At 33.2% G+C, this 21637-nt stretch overlaps 1 protein-coding gene across 1 annotated transcript; it reads left to right on the top strand.

The window, feature by feature from the left end:
- The first annotated feature begins 8933 nt into the window (after positions 1-8933).
- Positions 8934-21630, top strand: LOC127715889 (ATP-binding cassette sub-family C member 5-like). Its single transcript, XM_052222008.1, has 7 exons — positions 8934-9038; positions 13095-13220; positions 13701-13865; positions 19394-19507; positions 20085-20249; positions 21141-21288; positions 21550-21630. Exons 3-7 carry the CDS (start codon positions 13714-13716, stop codon positions 21628-21630), a joined length of 660 nt encoding a protein of 219 aa, XP_052077968.1. The 5' UTR covers positions 8934-9038; positions 13095-13220; positions 13701-13713.
- The last annotated feature ends 7 nt before the right edge of the window (positions 21631-21637 follow it).

The following is a 21637-nucleotide window of genomic DNA, read 5'->3' on the forward strand; positions in this document are numbered from 1 at the left end:
TTATTACTACTCAAATAGTATAGATCACGGCATCAACAAAAATTCAAACGTAAAAATAAAACAAAATAAAACAAAACAAAACCGAAACAAAGAAAAGAAAAAAAGTCGATAATAAAAAGAATAAATACAAGTACGAGAACAAGATAAAACAAGAGTTTTGTTCTTCTGAATTTTTTCGTTTTCTTGAGCGACAGCATTCAACTGATAGCTGTTGCTACCTTAACTAGCTTGACTCATCAGATCGACACACATGTATACTTAGGACGAAAAAAATAAAATAACTAATCAATTCGATACATTCTGTCTATAATGTGGATCGACAGAGATGAAAAATGGGAAAACAATATACTATCTTTGGAATGAAGGACATCTTGTTTGGATATAAACAACACTTCTACATTGCAACAGGTCCAGTAAGGTTGGTACGACGAGGGTTCCTTTATGTGTAATGCATATGTATATATGGAAGTGCCTAAAACATGTATATGCAGTATACTGTTGTTATCCAGTAACTTTTTTCATCTGTAAAGTGAAGGCATGTTTGGATTTGAAAACTAAAATAGCAACTATCTGACTGCGTTACTTTAGGAACCATGTTTTGTGTTTTATAGTCAATCTAAAACCTTTTTAAAGTGTTGCGTTCTTTCAATATCGAATGATATTTTTATTCAATATTGCTGTTTATTACTTTGTATATCATGCGTTTCTTAAGGATGTACTTGATGAGGTTTAGGAATTTTTGTCAGATGTTCTCCTTGACTCCTTGGTTTTTTCCCTACGATACAGGGTAAAATATTTTGCCCCATAACACCCATTTTTCTTCTCATATAAGACTTCAATAGCGCATACATGTAATAGGTCATTTACCAATATTTAAGCAGATTCTAGATTTGTTTTCTTTCGATTTGAGACCTAAATAATACCAATGCAAATATAAGGTAAAAGTCCGAGTCAGCCTTTTCCCGCCATTTAAAAAAAAATAAATATCTCGAAAAGTAGCTCCATAACCTATCAATATTTTTAGCTCATTTTGTTCCTTACCTACTGCTCTTCTGATTTATAGTATCAATTTTAGAATTCTAGATTTTTTAAATTCCACCTAAGTACATCCTCAAAGAAAAAAAAAGTTCCTGCTGCAAATTACAAGTAAGAAGAATACGTAAAGGTTTCAGTATTTGTTTTGCTTGCTGAGTTTGCTTAGGAATTGTTATACAAACTGCCGAAACCGAAAATGTGAAAAAAGACATTAAGATTTAGTCTCTAGTTTGTTTTTATCAGATTGTTATCGTGTTTAAGAAAAAAATAAAATAAAGGGGAAGTCCAACTACCTATGTCGTCATTCTCAGTTAATCCGAGTTTCAACATTCTTTTGACTTACTGTTAATATGTGAAATTTAATACTCATTTGGAAAGCACCCGCCTGAAGATGAATTTCAACCATACATTAGTATTAATGTAACATATAATTCTTTTCATATTATATATTGATTACAAGTACTCTTATAGCCTTAGTTATTATGCACTTGTCCTAAGTCAGGAGCCTGTTGTTCAGTGGCTGTCGTTTGTTGATGTGGTTCATAAGTGTTTCTCGTTTTTTATATAGATTAGACCGTTGCTTTTCCTGTTTGAATTGTTTTACACTAGTCATTTTGGGGTCCTTTATAGCTTGCTGTTTAGTGTGAGCCAAGGCTCTGTGTTAAAGGCTGTACTTTGACCTATAATTGTTAACTTTTTATACATTGTGACTTGGATGAAGAGTTGTCTCATTGGCACTCATACCACATCTTCTTATTTAAATTAGTTATGTTTATTTATTTTAAACTACCAGTTAAATCATTTTACACGTGAATTTTTCCCACACTGTTCTCCCTATCATGAGGTGTAATTCATACAAAATGTCATCATCTAAATAGAACGATTTGAAGTTAAAATACATAAAAAAGGATATCAGGACTCGCAAAATATACCGCAATGAGTGTTTACAATTGTCACATATATAAGAAAGTACCATCTTTATTGAATTAGTGAGTTTATCCTGCATTTAGCCCTTGCCATTGAAAGACTCCAGAAATGTATCGAGTCTACATACAACAAATTTATCTTACCAACTATCTTAACATGCGACATCTAGACTAGGAGCTTATCAAAGGATGTCTTCAAATGAAGAACCTACTTCCATTGGTCTATACAAAAATAAATACCAATAATAACAACTTGTTAGCTATTAATGTGTTTTCTGCATTTATTTCAATCGTTTATCATCAATTTCTACATCTGTTGTCCGGGCGAAACGTTTCAGATTTTTCATCAACGTCGTGTTGTTTTTTTTTTAAACCATTACCGTGTTTTAAAATAAACCACACCTACTAACCCCATATTAAATATACACGGTCTCCTCGCGGTCGCTTTTAACCAATGATATTCCTAGAAATGTATAGGAGGTAAGATAGATTATTTTTCAGTGATTAGTTCAATTAACGACATTACAATAAAATGTTGGGTGACAAATTCAATCTTATATTGATTTGTTTACAACAAACATTGTATTAACAGACAAGGTGCAGATACCGACTGTAAAATGTTTTGAAAGTATTCTCATGTCTGTGGTATTTGTAACAATGTAAAATAAACTTTTGTTTTAAGGTGGTACCAAACATCTTGGCTCTCGGTCATAAAACTTTACTCAGTACTCGGAGTACAAAACTTGTGCTCGAAACACCAAATCCAGGATTTTGATTGGTTGATTTCTGAGTCTGAGTAGGGAAATCGAGCTCGAAAGTTTTATGACCGCGAGGCCTTGACTTAAATTAATTTGGCTCGTTTAATTTTCATAAAATTTTGACAAAATATTAACTTTGACCCTTTGACAAAAATATAAAAATTTTAAAAACTTGAACCACACACTTTATCGGAAAAATTTCATTGGATATATAGCAGTTTGACAAACACTAATTTTGATCATTGAGAAGCTTAATATTTCCTTAACAATAGAACGTGATTAAAACGTTCAACTGATTTTTACAGAGTTATCTCTAAGTAGTGTTATGTACCACCTTAATGGGTCCGTGTAACACTTATCAATTCAAAATTTCAAAAAGTTTTTGCTGAAATTTTGAAATGTTCACCAAATAATTTAAAATTTTAAAATTCTAAATATCGTTTTTAAATTTGATAGTTTAGATATTTGATCAAACTTTAAAAGTACTAAACTTAACGTGCAGTTTTGATTATTTCGCTTTTTGAAAGTTTGATTTTTTCAATTTTTGATTAACATATCAAAAATAGAAAAGGGGCGAAAAGAGGGGTACCTGTAAACACGGCTCTGATTATGATCATTCTTAGTTAGGAATAAAAAGCACGAAGTATATCAAATCAGTTTTAATTACAAACTAAATAATTAAAAGAAGAATTCGGAGTTTTGTAAATCATATTAGACATCACAGTATCTTGAAATTTTTAATGTTGTGGATCTATTAAAAACATTTTTTAAACCTATTTAAACCGGCATCAAACAAGTTGATTTACTTTAACAAAAAAATCTAATATTTGGTGTGCCCAGCGCCTAACATTTGGGAGTGACAGTGAAAACTGACCAACTCGCAGTAAGCCAAATAGTATTATTCGACTTTTGAGCATTCCTGATGAAGGTAGATCCAGAAAAAGCGCTTCGGTCGCATGCAATTTTTAACGTTTTTTTTTTTCATTTTTTATCGATTGCATGACGATAATATAATGCCTTTAATGATTGATTTCAGTTCCAAAAGAAATAAGAAGATGTTGTATGAGTGCAAATGAGACAACTCTCCATCCAAGTCACAATTTATAAAGGTAAACCATTATAGGTCAAAGTATGGTCTTCAAAATAGAGCCTTGGCTCACACCGAACAGCAAGCTATAAAGGGCCCATAAAATTACTAGTGTTAAACCATTCAAACGGGAAAAACACCTGTTTAATCTATATAAAAAACGAGAAACGAGAAAAACTTATCTGAAACAATAGTGTAACATCACAACATAGAAATACACAAGTATTGATACAGAAGGAATACTGAATTTATGGTGTCGCAATGAACGTTGTGATAGGCGTGCTTCAGCTAGCCCCTAGACAAAAATGTGTACCAAGTTCAGTGATAATGGACGTCATACTAAACTCCGAACTAAAATCATACAAGACTAAAAAGGCCAGAGGCCCATGAAGTGGGACAGGCGCACAAATGGGCGGGGTTAATCATGTTTTGTGAAATCTCAATCCTCCCCTATAACTCTAGCCAATGTAGAAAAAACAAACACACAGCAATACCCACAGTAAAACGCACTTTACAAAAAGTCCAAGTCCTACGTCAGAAGAGGAAACAAAAGAAACTAATCAAAATGAAAATGATATATAAATTAACAAAGGACTACTACTTACTGACATGCCAGCTCCAGACCTCAATTAAACTAATTGAAAGATTATGTCTTCATCATATGAATATCAAGCACAATCCCTTCCTGTTGTATTATTTCTAATTTTTTATCGTCCTGAACATGTATGAAATATATGCCACTGGCAACCAACAATCGATCATTTAAAATAGTTCGTTTACATACAAATTACAAAGAAACTTAGGTTTCAACTGCATCGGGGATGGATTTTGATATGGCCAAACACCTTTTCAATTGTTTCGGTTCTTGTATTTACTTGACTTTCAAATATTCAGTTTTCAGCGCTCTATAGGTGAATGCTTTAATTAAAATTCAGCGTTTTACATTGTCCTGGTTTTTCAAGAGCAACATTGGTGTATGGCCAAAAATTAAATATTCATCATGCAGACAGCGTGGCACTCTCTTTACACGCCCCATTCTGACTGGACAGATACTGTCTTCTTTTACTTTGCTGAAAGTTGATTGTCGTACGCTAACTTAAAAATGCACAAATAACAAATACGGAACCATCCCTTAATACAAAAAAATCCCGTTTCCTTTTATTTGCTATTTTAAAAAAAATGGCGGATTGAGGACCCCTAATCGAGCTACGTATATGATAAATGCATATACTTTTTACAAGCATCAGTCCAAACTTTGTCTACAAAATAACCATTTAACTTCAAAAGTGGGGGTATGGTTGTTTTGTAGAGCTGAGAATTTTTCATCGCGCTAAGCGAGAACAATTTTATTAAGTTTTTCAACGTAATTAATCAAATTATTTGGTTCATAAGTTAACACTATATGGCATTGGGAAAAACTGGATACAGAATATTTTTTTTTGTCCTCTGCTTGTACAGAATATTTTTTTAGGAAAAAGACATAAATGATCGTTCCCTGACTAGGCCCCCACCTTTTCAAATTCATTGATCCGCACCTGAAAAATGTACCATTATTGTGGGAGGTCAAATATAGTGTCACCTTAGTGACAATATTTATATTTCGGATTCCCAAATAGATTACCATTTATCGCTGATATAAACTTTTAAAAATTAATTGCAATTTTCAAAATGCCGACACCTACAAATGGATAGATGAGCGCTTAATGTACAGCGGCAACTCTTACATAAGTATGCAGGCTGAAAATAATGTTATTGGTATACGTTTATATGCTTTTACAAAACCAGAACGATGAGTTTGATGTTAACGATTACTTTATTTGGCCTTTTTAATTTTATTTGACTGTATTGGCCTTTTTAGCTTAATTTGATTCGAGCGTCACTGATACGTCTTTTGTAGACGAAACGCGCGTCTGGCGCAAATACAACGTTTACATCCTGGTATCTATCTATGGTGAGTTTATGTAGATACTTTATAACAGTATCCTGGCTCCAAGCTACTAATATTTGGTCTTACTGTTAAATTCAGCGTAAAAAAGATATCAGCAACCACCCACATTCGAGGCTATAGAACAACGTTCATTGAATTCATTTTTCCTACTGTACCAATACTTAGAACTAAAATCAATGATACAAGGCAATATATGATCGTCATGCAATCGATAAAAAATGAAAACAAAACGTCATAAATTGCATGCGTTCGAAGAGCTTTTCTGGGTGTACCTTTATCAGGAACGCGCAAAGCCGAATATTTGAAGGCCAACAATTTATAAAGAACTGAAATAGTTGATTAAAAGGTTAAAGATGATCGTTCAAAATGTACAAGCAATGATTTCATCTGCCGACATGATTGCAGAAAGTAAGAAGTCGTAGAGCAAAACAGAAAAATTTGAAATCAAATTTGAGATAACACAACGTGTATTGAGCCATTTTATTGCTTAAAGTTCAGTAGAAATATATATACATACTCAACCTAACCATACTATTTGACCTACTGCGAGTTGGTCAGTTTTCACTGTTACTCCTTAATGATGGGCGCTTGGTAAACCACATAGTTCTGAATTATGTATCTGAAACGCTATAATGCTTATGTTAGAGATTTTCAAAACGTAAATCAACTTGTTTGATGCCGGTTTAAATAGGTTTACATTTTTATTTCAATAGATGCAAAACCATAAAATTTTTCAGGATACTGTTATCTCATGTGATGTCCAATTTGATTAAAAAAAGAACTTCTTCTTTAGATTATTTATTTTGCACTTAAAAATAATTTGCTATATTTCGTGCTTTCTTTTCTAAGGTAAGAATCATCATAATCAGAGCCGTGCGTCTTGTTTTAAAATGAATTCTCTTCTTTTGAGAAATATTTATTTTGTAAATCAATTTTTAACCGCTTTCAACTGTCTGCCTCTGGTTTTATTTCATACATTAACTCTTAAGTAACAGTAACTTTTCACTTCGTTTTGTTTCGCTTCGTTTCGCAGTTTACAGATATACTTCGTGCTTTTTATTCCTAACTAAGAATGATCATAATCAGAGCCGTGTTTACAGGTACCCCTCTTTTCGCCCCTTTTCTATTTTTGATATGTTAATCAAAAATTGAAAAAAACCAAACTTTCAAAAAGCGAAATAATCAAAACTGCACGTTAAGTTTAGTACTTTTAAAGTTTGATCAAATATCTAAACTATCAAATTTAAAAACGATATTTAGAATTTTAAAATTATATTTATATGGTGAAAATTTTAAAATTTCAAAACTTTTAAATAATTTGGATTTTTGATATTTTAAAACTTTGATCAAAATTCCAAAAATCTAAAATTTGAAAACTTTTTAAAACATTGAATTGATAAGTGTTACACGGACCTTAATGCAAGGTTACGTTTATTAAAAACATTTTCATTTGAACATATCCTAACAAACCGCACAAGTTGTGAATTGCACATGAAGTTTGGAATAGAGAATAATAGGCAAAAATTGCAGAATAAAAGACAAAACAAAGAATAGAGAAAAATAGGACAAGAAATAAAGAATGGAGAATAAAGGGGCTCTGAAATTTAAAGAAACAGAGAATAAGGGTCAAAATAAATAAAGATCAAAGAAAATTGATCTAAAAAACTTAAGGATAAAGAAATCAACGACCCACATTCCGACTCTCGTACATGTCTTTAGGATACGGCAAGATTGATATATATAACCGTCGAGAAATCAAAGGGGCAAAACAGAAAAACGACGAAAAGGCAAACGACAGTCTAAAAAATACTACAGAGAGAATTAAAGACTGAGTAACACGAACCCAATCCTAACTATGCAAGGGGACTGTACTGCTTACCGTGTATTTAAAATATAACACGCCCATTTACTTTTGGAATTTTTTGTCTTCAATGCTTTTCAACTTCAAACTTTATAATTATTTGGCCATTTAAACTTTTTTATTCGAGCGTCACTGAGGAGTCTTTGGTAGACGAAATGCGCATCTGGCGCTCATAATTCTAAACCTGGTATATATAATGAGTTTGTTTACCATGTATTTAATATATACAGATTCCATGTGTTCACTTCCAGATCATATGCTTCGTCAAATTAAAATTGATTCCTTTCAACCGTCATATAGGTCCGCTTCAAAGTACAAAAGTCCTGAATTTTCCAATTCTAATCGAAATAAATCATTCGTGTCATGCTCCATAGAGCATATCAACAAGGAAAGATATGCTTGAATAAACATCGGGATGTATATATTGTTTCATTTCTATTGATTATTCATATTTATGATACATAAAAAATAAATGTCAACTACCTTTTCAAATAATTTGATTTTGGATGTCTTTTGATTGGTTGAGAGTTTTTGTCTATCAGCTCATAGACATAATTTTGGCATGTGATCGTGACGTTATCAACGTTTTTTCATGATTTACTCCTTAAAAATGATCTTTTAGAATCAAATTATATGGAATGACTATGCAGTTTTCTGTCTATTCGAAATAACCTCAAAAAAGTGGCGCACACTTTTAAATAAACTGCTACGCGGGTTATTCAGTGTGTGCAAGTAGAAGAACAATGTGTAAAATGAATAAATAATGTTGATTAATTAGGTTGGAGGAGCTTACAATTATATTCTAGTGTTAAAAGCAAGCCCTAAGAAACGACGGTCACCGTAGTTGCTACTTTATAAAGACAACAATGGGACTGATATTAAAGCCCTCCATTCTGAAGTTGCGTTATTTTCGCGGAAAAATGAATTTGTCAGCAGTTGGGAAATTTTTCTGCTTTCTGTTTCTTACTTGCTGCTGGAGTCAGAAATTGATGTCCCTCTATCTCTTAAGCATGTGTCTTGTTGTAATTTAGAAAATATAACTCAAGTATTTGCCATCAAAAAAGAAATACGTTGAAAATTATGCGAAATTGTCTGTTACTGTTTTCTTCTGTTTTCACAAATAAACTAACATTAAAGTTATATAAATTTACGAAATTAATACGTATCTTAAAGTTAGAAAATATTTTAAGTCTAATACGATCTGTCACCCCTTATGAAACCCCGTTTGGACTAAATTTCGAAAGATAGACATGTTTTGACATTGTAGGTTTTTTTGGTCTCACATGATGTCAACATGCATGTGAACCGAATGTACACAACATTTAGTGTGTTTGGAAATGCACAGTTGTTTGAAAAAGCAATGGAGAATTCTACTGTGAATTTGACAGGATTAATTCGACGTCAACTGAAACAAAAAGAAAAGGTAACTTTATAATGTCTGTGCACAACAGCCACATGCTAAAATTTAGATCATGAGATGGACAAAATCATGCATAGACACTCGTGATGTAAATATATTACTATTTTGTAATGAAGGCTGTAAAAGTTTTAAGTTGATATGAATATAATATGTAGAAGTTATATTTACAGTACAAGTGACGGTCTGTATCTGATTTACAATAAAGGGGCGAGGTTATTGATCTCGTCCGGTCTTGTCCTTTGAACTTATAGCAATCTCTATCAGACTTGCATTTCAATCACTTCTAATGAATTTGACGGGCATTTTCATAATCATATATACAGTGTGACTTATTTCTGTTAAAATAAAAAGTTATTTTTTTGAAATAGAGGAAAAGTTATGAGATCGGAATCTATATCATTATTATTTATTGGCAAGTTCATGATTTACCATATAAAATTATTATCCTATCGTAAAGGCTTCATTCACGAGAACCTGAATAGAATAAAATGAGACAAAACTTATAGTTATTTTAATTAATAAACATACACAAAAGAACACAAATTTGTTTTTATTTAAATTATGAATGATTTACATTGAGATACTATGATTAATATTTATTTTGTAAAGAAATATATGAAAAAATATATTGCAAGGTAATTCAACATAAATTTCAGTGACATTTTAACCATGTCTAGATCCAGTATTTATACATATTTTGGCTAGCTCTTGCATTTATGCACTAGAAATTTTTTTCTGTGTTAGTTTTATTCGGTTATTATACAGCAGTAAAAAAATATACCAAAATGTTAAAGTAACACATGGGATAATGTATTACATGTATGTCCCAGAATAACTGCACAGCCCTATTTCAGTCCAGGAAGTCCGAACTGTTTTGAAATTATAGAATATGTTTACCTAAATGTTTTACATATATCTGTTGTATAAAAATATAATCAATTATATTTATTAAAAAGGTGATTATTGATTCTACTTATGTTCTCTTGTAAATAACAGCAAATGCTGCTAAAATAATAAAAGTACAAATAAATGACGAGCTCAGGTTTAAAGGCTTCGTATTCTAATTCAGTACGTTTAATCAAAACAATTTCTATGTTAGAACTACTAATACGCAGTTGTCATTTATAACCTACAATACAGCATATTTTGATTTCATTTGATGGCACTTTTTGGAGGTAACAGACTTATTTCAGTTGAATACAAAAAATGCCCCAAAAATGCCCAAATAATTATAGTAGTCACATGACTTCCATAATGATTGCTGTCTTTAGAAATGGGTTTAAACTGGGGTCAGCTTTCCGACTATCAACATATAAATTGGAAACAAGTGACGGAATCATGTAATTCGTTTGCAGCTACATGTAGTAAATAATCAGTTTCTATATGGACTGACCATCTACTGTAAATAAAAGTATATAAGATTGTAACATGAATGGTAATTTTCCTTTGATCTTTGAGTGAGTTAACTTCTGTTATCTTTTAGTTATTGCACTCTCCAATCCCGACGTTGGTCGCTTTTCATAGGAAAGCAAAGAATAGGAGGAGCTTAGATCATCTTCGATCACAGAAGTTGTTATTTCACTGTCTAGCTCCGCCTCCTTGGCCTAGTAAACAATGAAATCAATGACCATAAAATGTCCTAATACATTTCAATAAAATGCATACACAACCGTTTATCAAAAAGAATAAATTAGGGAATGGGGGAAGTGGGCTTACCCTATAATTAGTCAAACTTGTAAACCTTACCCTTAGGCTAAATAAAAAATGGTTTCATAAAGTGAAGCAAATGAAGGCCCGAGGACAGCTACAAAAAGTAATAACGTGGTCTATAATCGAAGAGGCGATATTGATAAATTAGTGGATACTTGTTTTTATCGTGACAAAATAAATATTCCAAAAAAACTTGTCACTGGATTTTCAGTCGTTTCATTTCCTCCACTTTTCAAAGGTATATCTCCGTGGAAGATGCTTAAAATATTTATATCTGGACTTTAGGCAATCAAAAGGCCATCCATTAATCCATCTTTTCCATGGTGTTTGGAAGGCAGAATACCTTCACAATAAGGTTAAAAAAAGTTTCCTTCGTATCACAACTTTAAATTCTTCTGGTTTTGAAAGCAAGCAGCATGGTATACAGCGAACAAGGTTTTGCATCATACTCCTCAAGCATTTTCGTCAGTGTGGGGAAACTCTTCAATAACACACAAATCGCTCTCTGGTCTTTAAACCTTGATGAAAGAACAAGTATCATGGCAACAATTCATTTACCTACATCTATCATTAAATAAAATCTTACTGAAATAGATGTATTGGAATGACACGAATGGCCCCGTCTCAAAAAGTTGAAAAATCTGCAATTTCATAACACATGTGGACACAAACATGCATGGATAGGATCCAGCTCTCAAGACCAATACTAGTTTGGTGAAAAATTTCCTTGATCAATGTGTAGTTAAATTTCAAACTATCAGCAAACCGGAAGTGGATGTACTGCAGATCTAACAAGATGTGTTAAAACGACATGAAAATCAGCATAGCGGAACGAAACATAAACTTGATCTGTAACTCATCATGGTAGACTGACATATCAAAAATCAGCGCAAAATCTGAAGGCATATAGAAAAAAAGTCTGTATAACTGTAATTTTCAATCATTTCCAAAGTCCAAAACCTGTAATTTCAGCAAAAATCAGCAGAGCGGAACGAAACTTAAACTCCATCTGTAACACATCATGGTTAACTCACATAACAAAAATCAGCCCAATATCTGAAGGCGTTTAGAAAAAAGTCCGTATAATGTGATTTCAACAATTTATCAAAGTCCAATTTCTGCAAAAATTAGCAGAGCGGAAAAAAATTTTAACTTGATCTTTAACTCATCATGGGTAACTCACATACCAAAAATCAGCCTAATATCTGAAAGCGTTTAGAAAAAAAGTCTGTATAACTCTGACTTTCAACAATTTATCAAAGCCCGTAATTTTGGTAAGAATTAGCAGATTGGAACGAAACTTTAACTTGATCTGTAACTCATCATGGTTAACTCACATATCAAATATCAGCCGAATATCTGTAGGAGTTTAGAAAATTATTGCGTATAATGGTTTGTTGCGAAACGACGGAATGACGGAATGACGGAATGACAGAATGACGGAATGACAGAATGACAGAATGACAGAATGACGGAATGACATAATGACAGAATGACAGAATGACAGAATGACAGAATTACGGAATGACGGACAAGGGTAAAACTATTTGGCCCCGAAAACTTTGTTGCGGAGCCATAAAAAGTCTCTTCCATAAGTTCATTTTCTGAAAATAAGAGACGTTTTGTCATAGAAATTGACATATTTAATGCATGAAAAGTACAATTAAATTTAACTTTTGACAATGGTCATCGCCCATTAATGTTACAAATAACATATAGCCACGCCTAACTCATTTACATATTTAATCCACTCAAAGCTACGCTTATCGTGAATTAAAATTGACGTGCTATATATATAACTTGTGTGTTCCATAACTGGGCATCGAAAGAGATGAATTTTGAATTGTGGTATTTCATTCACCTGTCATCATGGAAGAATCAAAGTTGGCTGCAGACCCCAGGCCATTATACGCCTGATGATATTTTAAATACCGATTTATAATGAAAACAATCTACAAAACCATACTTGATTTATTTTACAGTCCCAATGTTATTTTGATACTTTACTGAAACACAGTTTTTGGTATACAGTTTGCTGTATACTGTTTTCTCTTCTTCTTCCGCCTCTGTTGTATTTTAGACATTTGTTCTTTTACATATCTTCAATATTTCTCTCTTCTGGTCATTTTCCCTCCTAAATATATAGAGACATATCAAAATACTTTTTATAATTGAAAGCCATTCAGATGTGCACAGCTAGCCTCAAATGGTGTAAAAATTAAAATACTTATACATGAAAATAACTGTTGGAAAAACAGATTTCTTCAATGTATAACGGTTGTCCGATCATAATAATATGTTAATGAATTTAGAATTACACAACATAAAATTAAACCGTAATTATTCCAGGTCACAATTTGATCTTTAAGAGTGACAAACTAGAACGAAAGTATGTGACTAATTGTTCTAGACTATAAAACAGAAACAACCAGAGGAAATACACTCAGTAAGGAATAGGAATTCCGTATGTCACAGGTATAGAACTAATATGAACTGTTATTTTAATAAGAACATACATAACAATATCAGAAATATATAATTGAAATGTTAATACTTTTACAAACCATATGTATCATTGAATTTGGAAAACAATGTAAAGGGCACGAGTAATCTGGTCATCAACAAATTCAAAATTAACTACACGGCCGCAGTTCACGACATTTCAGCATCATTCTTAATACTGTTCTCATCTTTTTTGTTGATCATAGCGTTAATATATAGACGATTGGAAGTGAAAAACCAAATTTATCTAATACATTCGTAGACACTATGTTTACCCTTTTAAAAGCCAAGAGCGTAACTATGTGTTTAAGGATGTTTCATTTTCGGCAAAATTTGTACGTTGCTTTATCTTGTATACAAAAAAAGAAAAGAAATGTTTCTAACCTTACTTGGTATATAATAAAAGGATAAATTGAAATAATTGTACAAATTAATATGATACAAATGCATTAGGAGGAAGTTTAGAATGTCTGACGTCAAGAAGAAGAAGTCTGTTCCAGAACTACGGAAGTTTAGTATATTTACGGGCCTAGACGAAACAGTAAAGAATAAGGAAGCATACGCTTACGACAATCCTGCCTTATACAATGGAGCAACATGGAACGCATCTGAATTGAGGTAGGAATTCTATAATGGAAAACATATCTCGTTCTTACTGAAGAAATTTTTCATTTTACATCTTGTTTCTATTTGTACTTTGTTCGAAGTAAAGTTGTGTACTATAATTGCTTTTTTTTAACCCTTGAACGTTAAAACATGAATATCTGGCATAATAGTGACCATGGAATTCGGGGGAAAATCTGTACATTTGGCAAAACCCCGTATCTCTTCAGTTTTATATATAGTCTTCGACAGTGAGATCAAGGTGGAAATCATATCACATGATTGCGTAAGAACTTTATTTATATATCCTGTATACAATCGAACAAATAGTTAATGCGTATATCAAATACGGAAATGATAAAGGCATCATGTCTACGAATAAATTGACCAAGTTGATAATATATTCAGGGTTACTTGTATACAAGTTGGGTTGTAAAATTTAATACATATCAGGGCTAACTTGATCTGCACGATGAGGCGGTCAAACAGTTATATATATTCTGCTGTATAACAATGGCAACTGCTTGAAATAAATAAACTACTTGTACAATATTTTATATAAGAATGAAATATTATAAAATATTTTACTTGGTAAATCCCCTAAAAAATAGACAAAGATGTTTCCCCGCTGTATACGCGAATATAGTTCCTTCAACATTAGATTTGGTAAACAGTAATATTGAATCACAACTTGAAATGGTTGCGTCTGAAATGCACATTTGATAAAAGTTAAGATTTGTTTCATAATGTAGGACAACTTATCGTTGCCGTTCGTTCAAAACTTCACGAGTAAAGTTTTGCAAAGTATCAAGAGGTAAAGAATGTGAATATTAAATAAACAAAATGTACATGGTAAGTGCAAAAACTGATCTTGACGAATGAAGGTTTGGTATGGAAACACTAATTGCTAATTTTATTTATCAGATGAAAAGTGACACGCTATTGTATAACGGCAAAAATAAAGTACTGGAAGTTATGTCAGGAGGATCTACTTTGACATAAAAGTTCAACATCATAGCATTTCCTAAAAAGAATAAAAGAAAATGAAATTTGGACAAAATACATTATACATGTATTTACAAACAATCAGCATAATATAAAAATTCTAACTAAACAACTGTAACAGAAGATAGCAAGACAATCCATGTATCCGAATTCCTGATTTCACAAAAAATTGACAAAACAGAACATCCTTTTTTGACCTTACGCACGAAAACCCTGCATAATCTAAAATGTTCAACTTGAACACTGAAGTTGGAAATAACTGGAAAATCCACGTTCCTTATGTGGGACGAACGAACGAATAGGGTAAAACAATCCGACATTATTTCTGAAATAGAAAAACATTTTTGAAAAAAAAAAGAAAAACATACACACACAAGAAAAACATATATAATTGGTCCTGAAATATAATATGATGAAAAAAAAATTAAGAAAAAAAAGCAAAATGGTGACTTATTTAAGTGAAGACTATCATTAGACATTCATTTTATATTGAGTAGGAAAGAGTTTCATCGCAGGTGATCAGGATTTTTTTCTGAACTTTAAAAAAATGTCAAAAAGTCAAGGTCATGTTTTTTCTCTGACTGTTTATGACGTCTTTATGCTAAATCCATTGGATGTTGGATGTGTAATGATTGATAATTTAGTCTTAGATGCATGATTTTTTTATTAGTTGTTATTAGCTTTGAACTAGCTGTCAGTAACTGCGAGTACTCTCAGATCTGTATTTAGTGTCTTTTTGTTGTTGGGATGTACCCGTCCACGTCTACTCTATGTTTTTGTTAGATGTATATCTATTTGTATCCATCTGATGAGTTAAGCCTTTATCAACTGATTTTTATAGTTTGTTCTTATGTTGTACTGTTACACCACTGTCCCAGGTTAGGGGAGGGTTGGGCGCCTGCTAACATGTTTAACCCCGCCATATTCTGTATGTGCCTGTCCTAAGTCAGGAGCCTGTAAATCAGTGATTGTTGTTTGTTGCTCTGTTACATATTTGTTTTTCGTTCATTATTTTGTACATAAATTAGGCCGTTAGCTTTCTCGTTTGAATTGTTTTACATTTGTCATTTCGGGGACTTTTATAGCCGACTAAGCGGTTTGGGCTTTGCTCATTGTTGAAGGCCGTACGGTGACCTATAGTTATTAATTTCTGTGTCATTTGGTTTCTTGCGGAGAGTTGTATCATTGGCAATCATACCGCATCTTCTTTTTTATATGATAGAGCACTTTTAATAATCTTTTAACTAGGAGAGATCCATATCGCATGGATTCATGATTTCCTTGAAATTTTAAACTATGACAAAAAGTAATTTTTAGATCACTTGTTGTAACTTTCAAAGTAGGAGAGAGCCATAGCGCAGATATTTGTGGCTTGAGTTGAACAATTGAGAAGTCATGTTTAATTTTGACATGATTACCCACAGATCAGGCAAAATTATCCGTGCTTTCGGCATGTCTGTGACGTGTAATTATAGAGTGTTTGTATTACATCTGGATACACATGGTCTTGTGTTCCCGCCTTTTTCATAACAATTTATTTCGAAATGCCACCCAAAGGAAGAGGCAAAGGTAAATCAGTTCTTGGTCGTGGCCTGGGCCGTGGAATGATGAGAACGTCGGAAACAAGAAAGAGAGTGCAAGAAGAGAATACTGGGGACCAGATTCAAGAAGACAGTCTACCAAGTCTTCCAAGTTCAAGTCGTCCTGTTAGTCCAGTTTGATTTTTGTCTCGTCTGCGTCGAAAGCTATACCGGCGGCGAAGGCGGCGGCGGCGTTAACAAGTTGGTGAAAGCTTTATAACTCAGAAGGAAAAATACCTAGACCATCCGAATTTCATTCATAGATGCCTTACGTTGCAAGCTTTCTGTCCGTCACATGTCCTTGACCTCATTTTCATGGTTGAATGACTCTGTTTATTCTGCGACCAGTTTTCGTGATTAGGTCAGTTTCTCAGTACATAGAATACATAGAGTTATGGTAATTGGTCTATAGACTCCTCAGTAGGTGACCATGTCAGTCAGTCTGACATATGTCACTATACCTTGACCTTGTTTTCATGCTCCAGTGATCAATAAAGAATTTTATATTCCGACATGCCAGTAAGCAGGCAAGACATTTTAGCGTGTCCACTCTTGTGTAGACTTTGCACTGCAGACTTTCTTCTTTTACCATATATCGCAATATATGTGCATGAAATCATACTGTTCCTGTGTAAATGGGTGAATTAAGAAGCATGAAAGAATGTTTTCAATTATAACCAAGACAAGTGAGTGTAATCATAACTTATTAAACCATTTTACAGATGTGATCAATTTATTTTTCAATTATTATTCATGTCTCATATCATTCTGTCTTGCCAGGCAACTGATCCAGCAGGCGAGTTTATCCAGTGCTTGATAAGGTTCCTCTGCATTTTCCCTCTCTAACTGTCAATATAAGCTGCTGTAACATTCTGGGTATCCTGCAGATTCGGTCCCTGCCTCCAAGCTCCTGGAATTAAATTCCTGTTGATGGGGTGTTCAAAATCTAGTTGTTGGTCCTGAAGCCCAGGATAGCGAATTCTCATCAGATTGTGTAGAATAATGCATGTCTTCACTATCAGACGAACTGTTGATGGGGAATGACCCATAGTTGAGAGGAGAATTCTGAATCTGTTGGCCAAAATACCAAACGCGTTCTCCACAACACGCCTTGTTCGCGATAGTCTATAACTGAATATACGTTCTTCTCTGTCCAATGTCCTATGAGAGTAGGATTTCATCATCGTCGTTCTTAGGGCAAATGCGTCATCTCCAAAGAAATAGTAGGGAACGTCTTTGGTATCATTTGGAAGAGGCTCGGCATCGGGGAAGCCTATGCTTCCATCTTCCGCTGCTTCTCTTAATTCGGACTCATTATACATCTGAGCATCAGAACAGGCACCGTTTCCTTTAATGTAGAGATAATATGAAATTATCGCAAAAAGTTTCATATATGAAGAAATATAAAATCTCATGATAACTATTTACGAATGTATCTATGTGAATTCTTGAGTGACTTACATGTATGCTAAAATAAATGTCATAAAAAAAAAGTAAAATAGCAAAAATACAGAACTCCAAGGAAAATTCAAAACGGAAAGTCCTTTATCAAATGGCAAAATCAAAAGCTCAAACACATCAAACGAATGAAAAACAACTGTCATATTCCTGACTTGGTAAAGGCATTTCCTTATGTAGAAAATGGTGGATTCTCCTCTCGACGCCTTCTAATGCCTTGTAACTATTGGTGCATGTTAAGGTGAATTTGGTCTACATGTTGTAAAGTCATGGCTAGAAGATAATATGCCCTCCTGATTCTCTCCAGGCAATCCATTATAGCAAGTGCCAAACTGAACACTGCCCAACCTTTTATACCATTTTATACATGCACTTGAATATGCAAATGCACGGACATATGCCACTATAAATGTCAGAGCAAGTTTCGTTGAATGTCAGAATACGTTTTTGATACGCCACGGGTGCGTTTTATACGTTCACGGAGCGCTGAAACTACGTCAGGCGTATGTTACAAACACGTCCCGGATACGTCCAAGGAAAAGTCGAACGATCTTGAGGCGTATACAACGTGCCCTAAACGTGTCTCAAACTTGTTTGTAGCGTTTTTCAACACGCTTGTAACGTATGTATTTCGTGCGTGTAGCGAACAGGTATACGCTTGACAAACGCTAGAGCTAGATGAACATTTTTATGCTGCATACAAATTTCCTGGAGTTATAGCGTTCACCAAGCGTATACCTTTGCATTTCGACGTACTTCAAACTTATGCAACGCGCGTCTAACGATTGCTTAGCGTTCCTCTTGCGTGCACTTGCGTGCACCTAACGATACGGACTTAGTCAATTTTCTCTGCACGTCTGGTGCACGTCGGTCTATACGCCAATGTGTGACGCCGGCATAAAGCCCTTGTAATAATCGTGTAATAATCGTTAGACTAAAAATGATTCTTACACAGAGTACATTATTGGTGTTTCCTAAATGATATTATAATTACTATAATAATATAATTATGTCATCGATACATTTATCAACTTGAACAAATTTTGTTTAATTCGATTTAAACCTCTGAACCGATTTAAGGATTACCTGAAATGTGGAGGCATTATGATTTGCAGTCTGTGTATCTGAACCGTCTATGAGTACATTCGTCCGTCCGTTCATCCGTCTCGTGTCGGGTTCAAAGTTTTGATTAAGATAGGTTCAAAGTTTGTTTTTAGGTACTTTTAAATACAGCTCAGGTCACATCTACTTATTATATGCGTTCTTTGTGATGCGAAATTTATATATAACATTTATGACAAATTTCTGGTTTGATCCACATTTCGCGGTTCACTGATAGGGTTAAAGTTTTTTTTAAGGTAGGTTAAAAGTTTGATTTGATGTAGTTTACATTTTATTTGCGAACGGAGCATGGTGTCCTAAGTAAACGTAGTCTTGTTTAAACCTTTGTTGTATACATAGGCCAACACACTATAAAAGGCAAAATCCATTATATTTCAGTGAATATGAAATTACAGAAGAGGTGACAAATGGCTTTACCAGTGGAGATGCACAAGGTTCCCGGAAATATTCTACAGCTCTTAAAGTTCTGAAGCCCTTCAGACCATCATCAAAGTAAGCCTTCTAGAATGTCCCAAGTATCAAAAAATAGTAAAAAAAATAATTTTTCAATTTTTAAGACTTAATCTGTTCTCGGCTATAGTTTTATTTGTTACATTGGTCATTGGGCTAAAAGAAATCAGTCAACTAAACATTGATTATATTTTATAACTTGCAAAACACTTAACAATAAATAATTAACTTTATATTTTATTTTTAATGCTGTGAGTATGATATTTTAAAACCAAATATATACATTACTGAAAGAGAATAACTGGTAGGGAATACTATTTCATCGATTTTCAACTTCATTGATAATACAAGTTAAGTTACCATCTTAATGTGATATTTATAGATTATCGTTAATCATCTTAACAATGATAATCTGTTTATCGCTATTTTACCTATGACTACGTTGTCAATTTTATTAGCAACGGCACGTGCCCCCTTAGTTTCTAGCGATAATTTTCATATCACTCGACTCCGCTGAGAAAGGAAATTATCAGTCAGTAAGATCAAAGGAAATTTTCGTAAAATAGCGATAAAGATAGATATATTTTAACACTGTTCAACGTTTTTTCAATATCTTTAGAGATGGTAAAATACCAATTAATAAGGCTGGTTTATTGTCATACATGTTTATGACATGGATGACACCTCTAGTCATGAAGATGTTTAAACATAGAGATGAGGATCTAAAAGAGGAAGACATCTGGGAGTGTTCAGATTATGAGGCTTCCAAAATTAATACTGACAGGTGAATATATGACAGTTTTAGCTCACTTTTAATTTCCTTTTGTATGTTGTAAAATCAGAATCAACATGAACATACTAATAAGTGGGGTGTAGGGTAGATGCCTGGAGACACTAATAAGTGGGATGTAGGGTAGATGCCTGGAGACACTAATAAGTGGGATGTAGGGTAGATGCCTGGAGACACTAATAAGTGGGATGTAGGGTAGATGCCTGGAGACAAATGTATTATTGGCTAAAAATTACCGTAGTATGAAAAAATATAAATAATAATGCACTTTGTGAAATAAAATGTGGTCTCACAACAAAAGTTTAGGAATGAACATATTAAAAATACATAGCATTACGAAAGAGTATTTTTAGATAACGATTATAATGATAGGCAGTAGAACTATTGGTTTGGGTGGAAGAGCAGCGCAATTGTCTCACCTCTCATAAGGATAACGAAATGTACCGAACAGTCAGTCCAAATTTTAAAAAGTTTATTTATATATTAACTACTGCAGCAGCCCTTTTACTGTACTCCGCAATAAGCTGTGTCCGTATTATTACACAGACACGCAATGATCGTTACTGAAATTAGTGAACTATTGTTGGACTTCAATGTCTTTATTAGTGCTATTAATGATAATACAACTTCAAACACGATAAACATGATAAAGGCGGAAAAGTAGAATGAATGTATGAAGATAAGATATTTTTATAACCCCCCCCCCCCCCCCTCTCTGCCAAAATTTAATGCAAGCAATCCCTTGCACTTAAAGATTAAGATTGAAATCAATTACTGTATTAAAATGTTATAATTATTATAATGGTATATAATATATATACATTCATATCATTGCTTTGCTGTCAATTAGTCTAATTTCATTGTGCAATCTTTCTTCCGGATCAGACTAGAAGCATTGTGGAAAGATGAAGTGAAATCAAAAGGAGAGAAGAAAGCTTCGGTTCTACGTTGTTGGTTAAAATTCTGTCAGACTCGAATTTTAGTCAGCTTGATCATTGTAGCAGTCAATGCTCTGTCAACTTTTCTAGTATCGGTATGTATATTTTTCTTAACGATTCCAAATGGGTTAGGTAAATTTAGTAAGATAACATCATATGAAATACAGGGGAACAGGTCCTGAAATTAATATGTAAAGTATAACATCACTGTTAAGCATTCCCAGTTTATTCAGTTGCTTCAAGATCACATAGTTGTTTTGTGAAATTCTTGAATAAAAAACGCGTATTTACATCTTATTTGGCAAACGTTTTACCGCACTTCAGTGGTGTAATATAATCCAAAATATTCTTTTCAGCTCATGTTTATGCATTGTGAATTCCCAGGCATTTATACTGCAATGCAACAAATCTGTATTCATATATTTCTAATATGCTAATTATGAA

This window comes from Mytilus californianus, unplaced genomic scaffold (assembly GCF_021869535.1).
Source record: "Mytilus californianus isolate M0D057914Y unplaced genomic scaffold, xbMytCali1.0.p SCAF_9, whole genome shotgun sequence".
Taxonomy (NCBI): domain Eukaryota; kingdom Metazoa; phylum Mollusca; class Bivalvia; order Mytilida; family Mytilidae; genus Mytilus; species Mytilus californianus.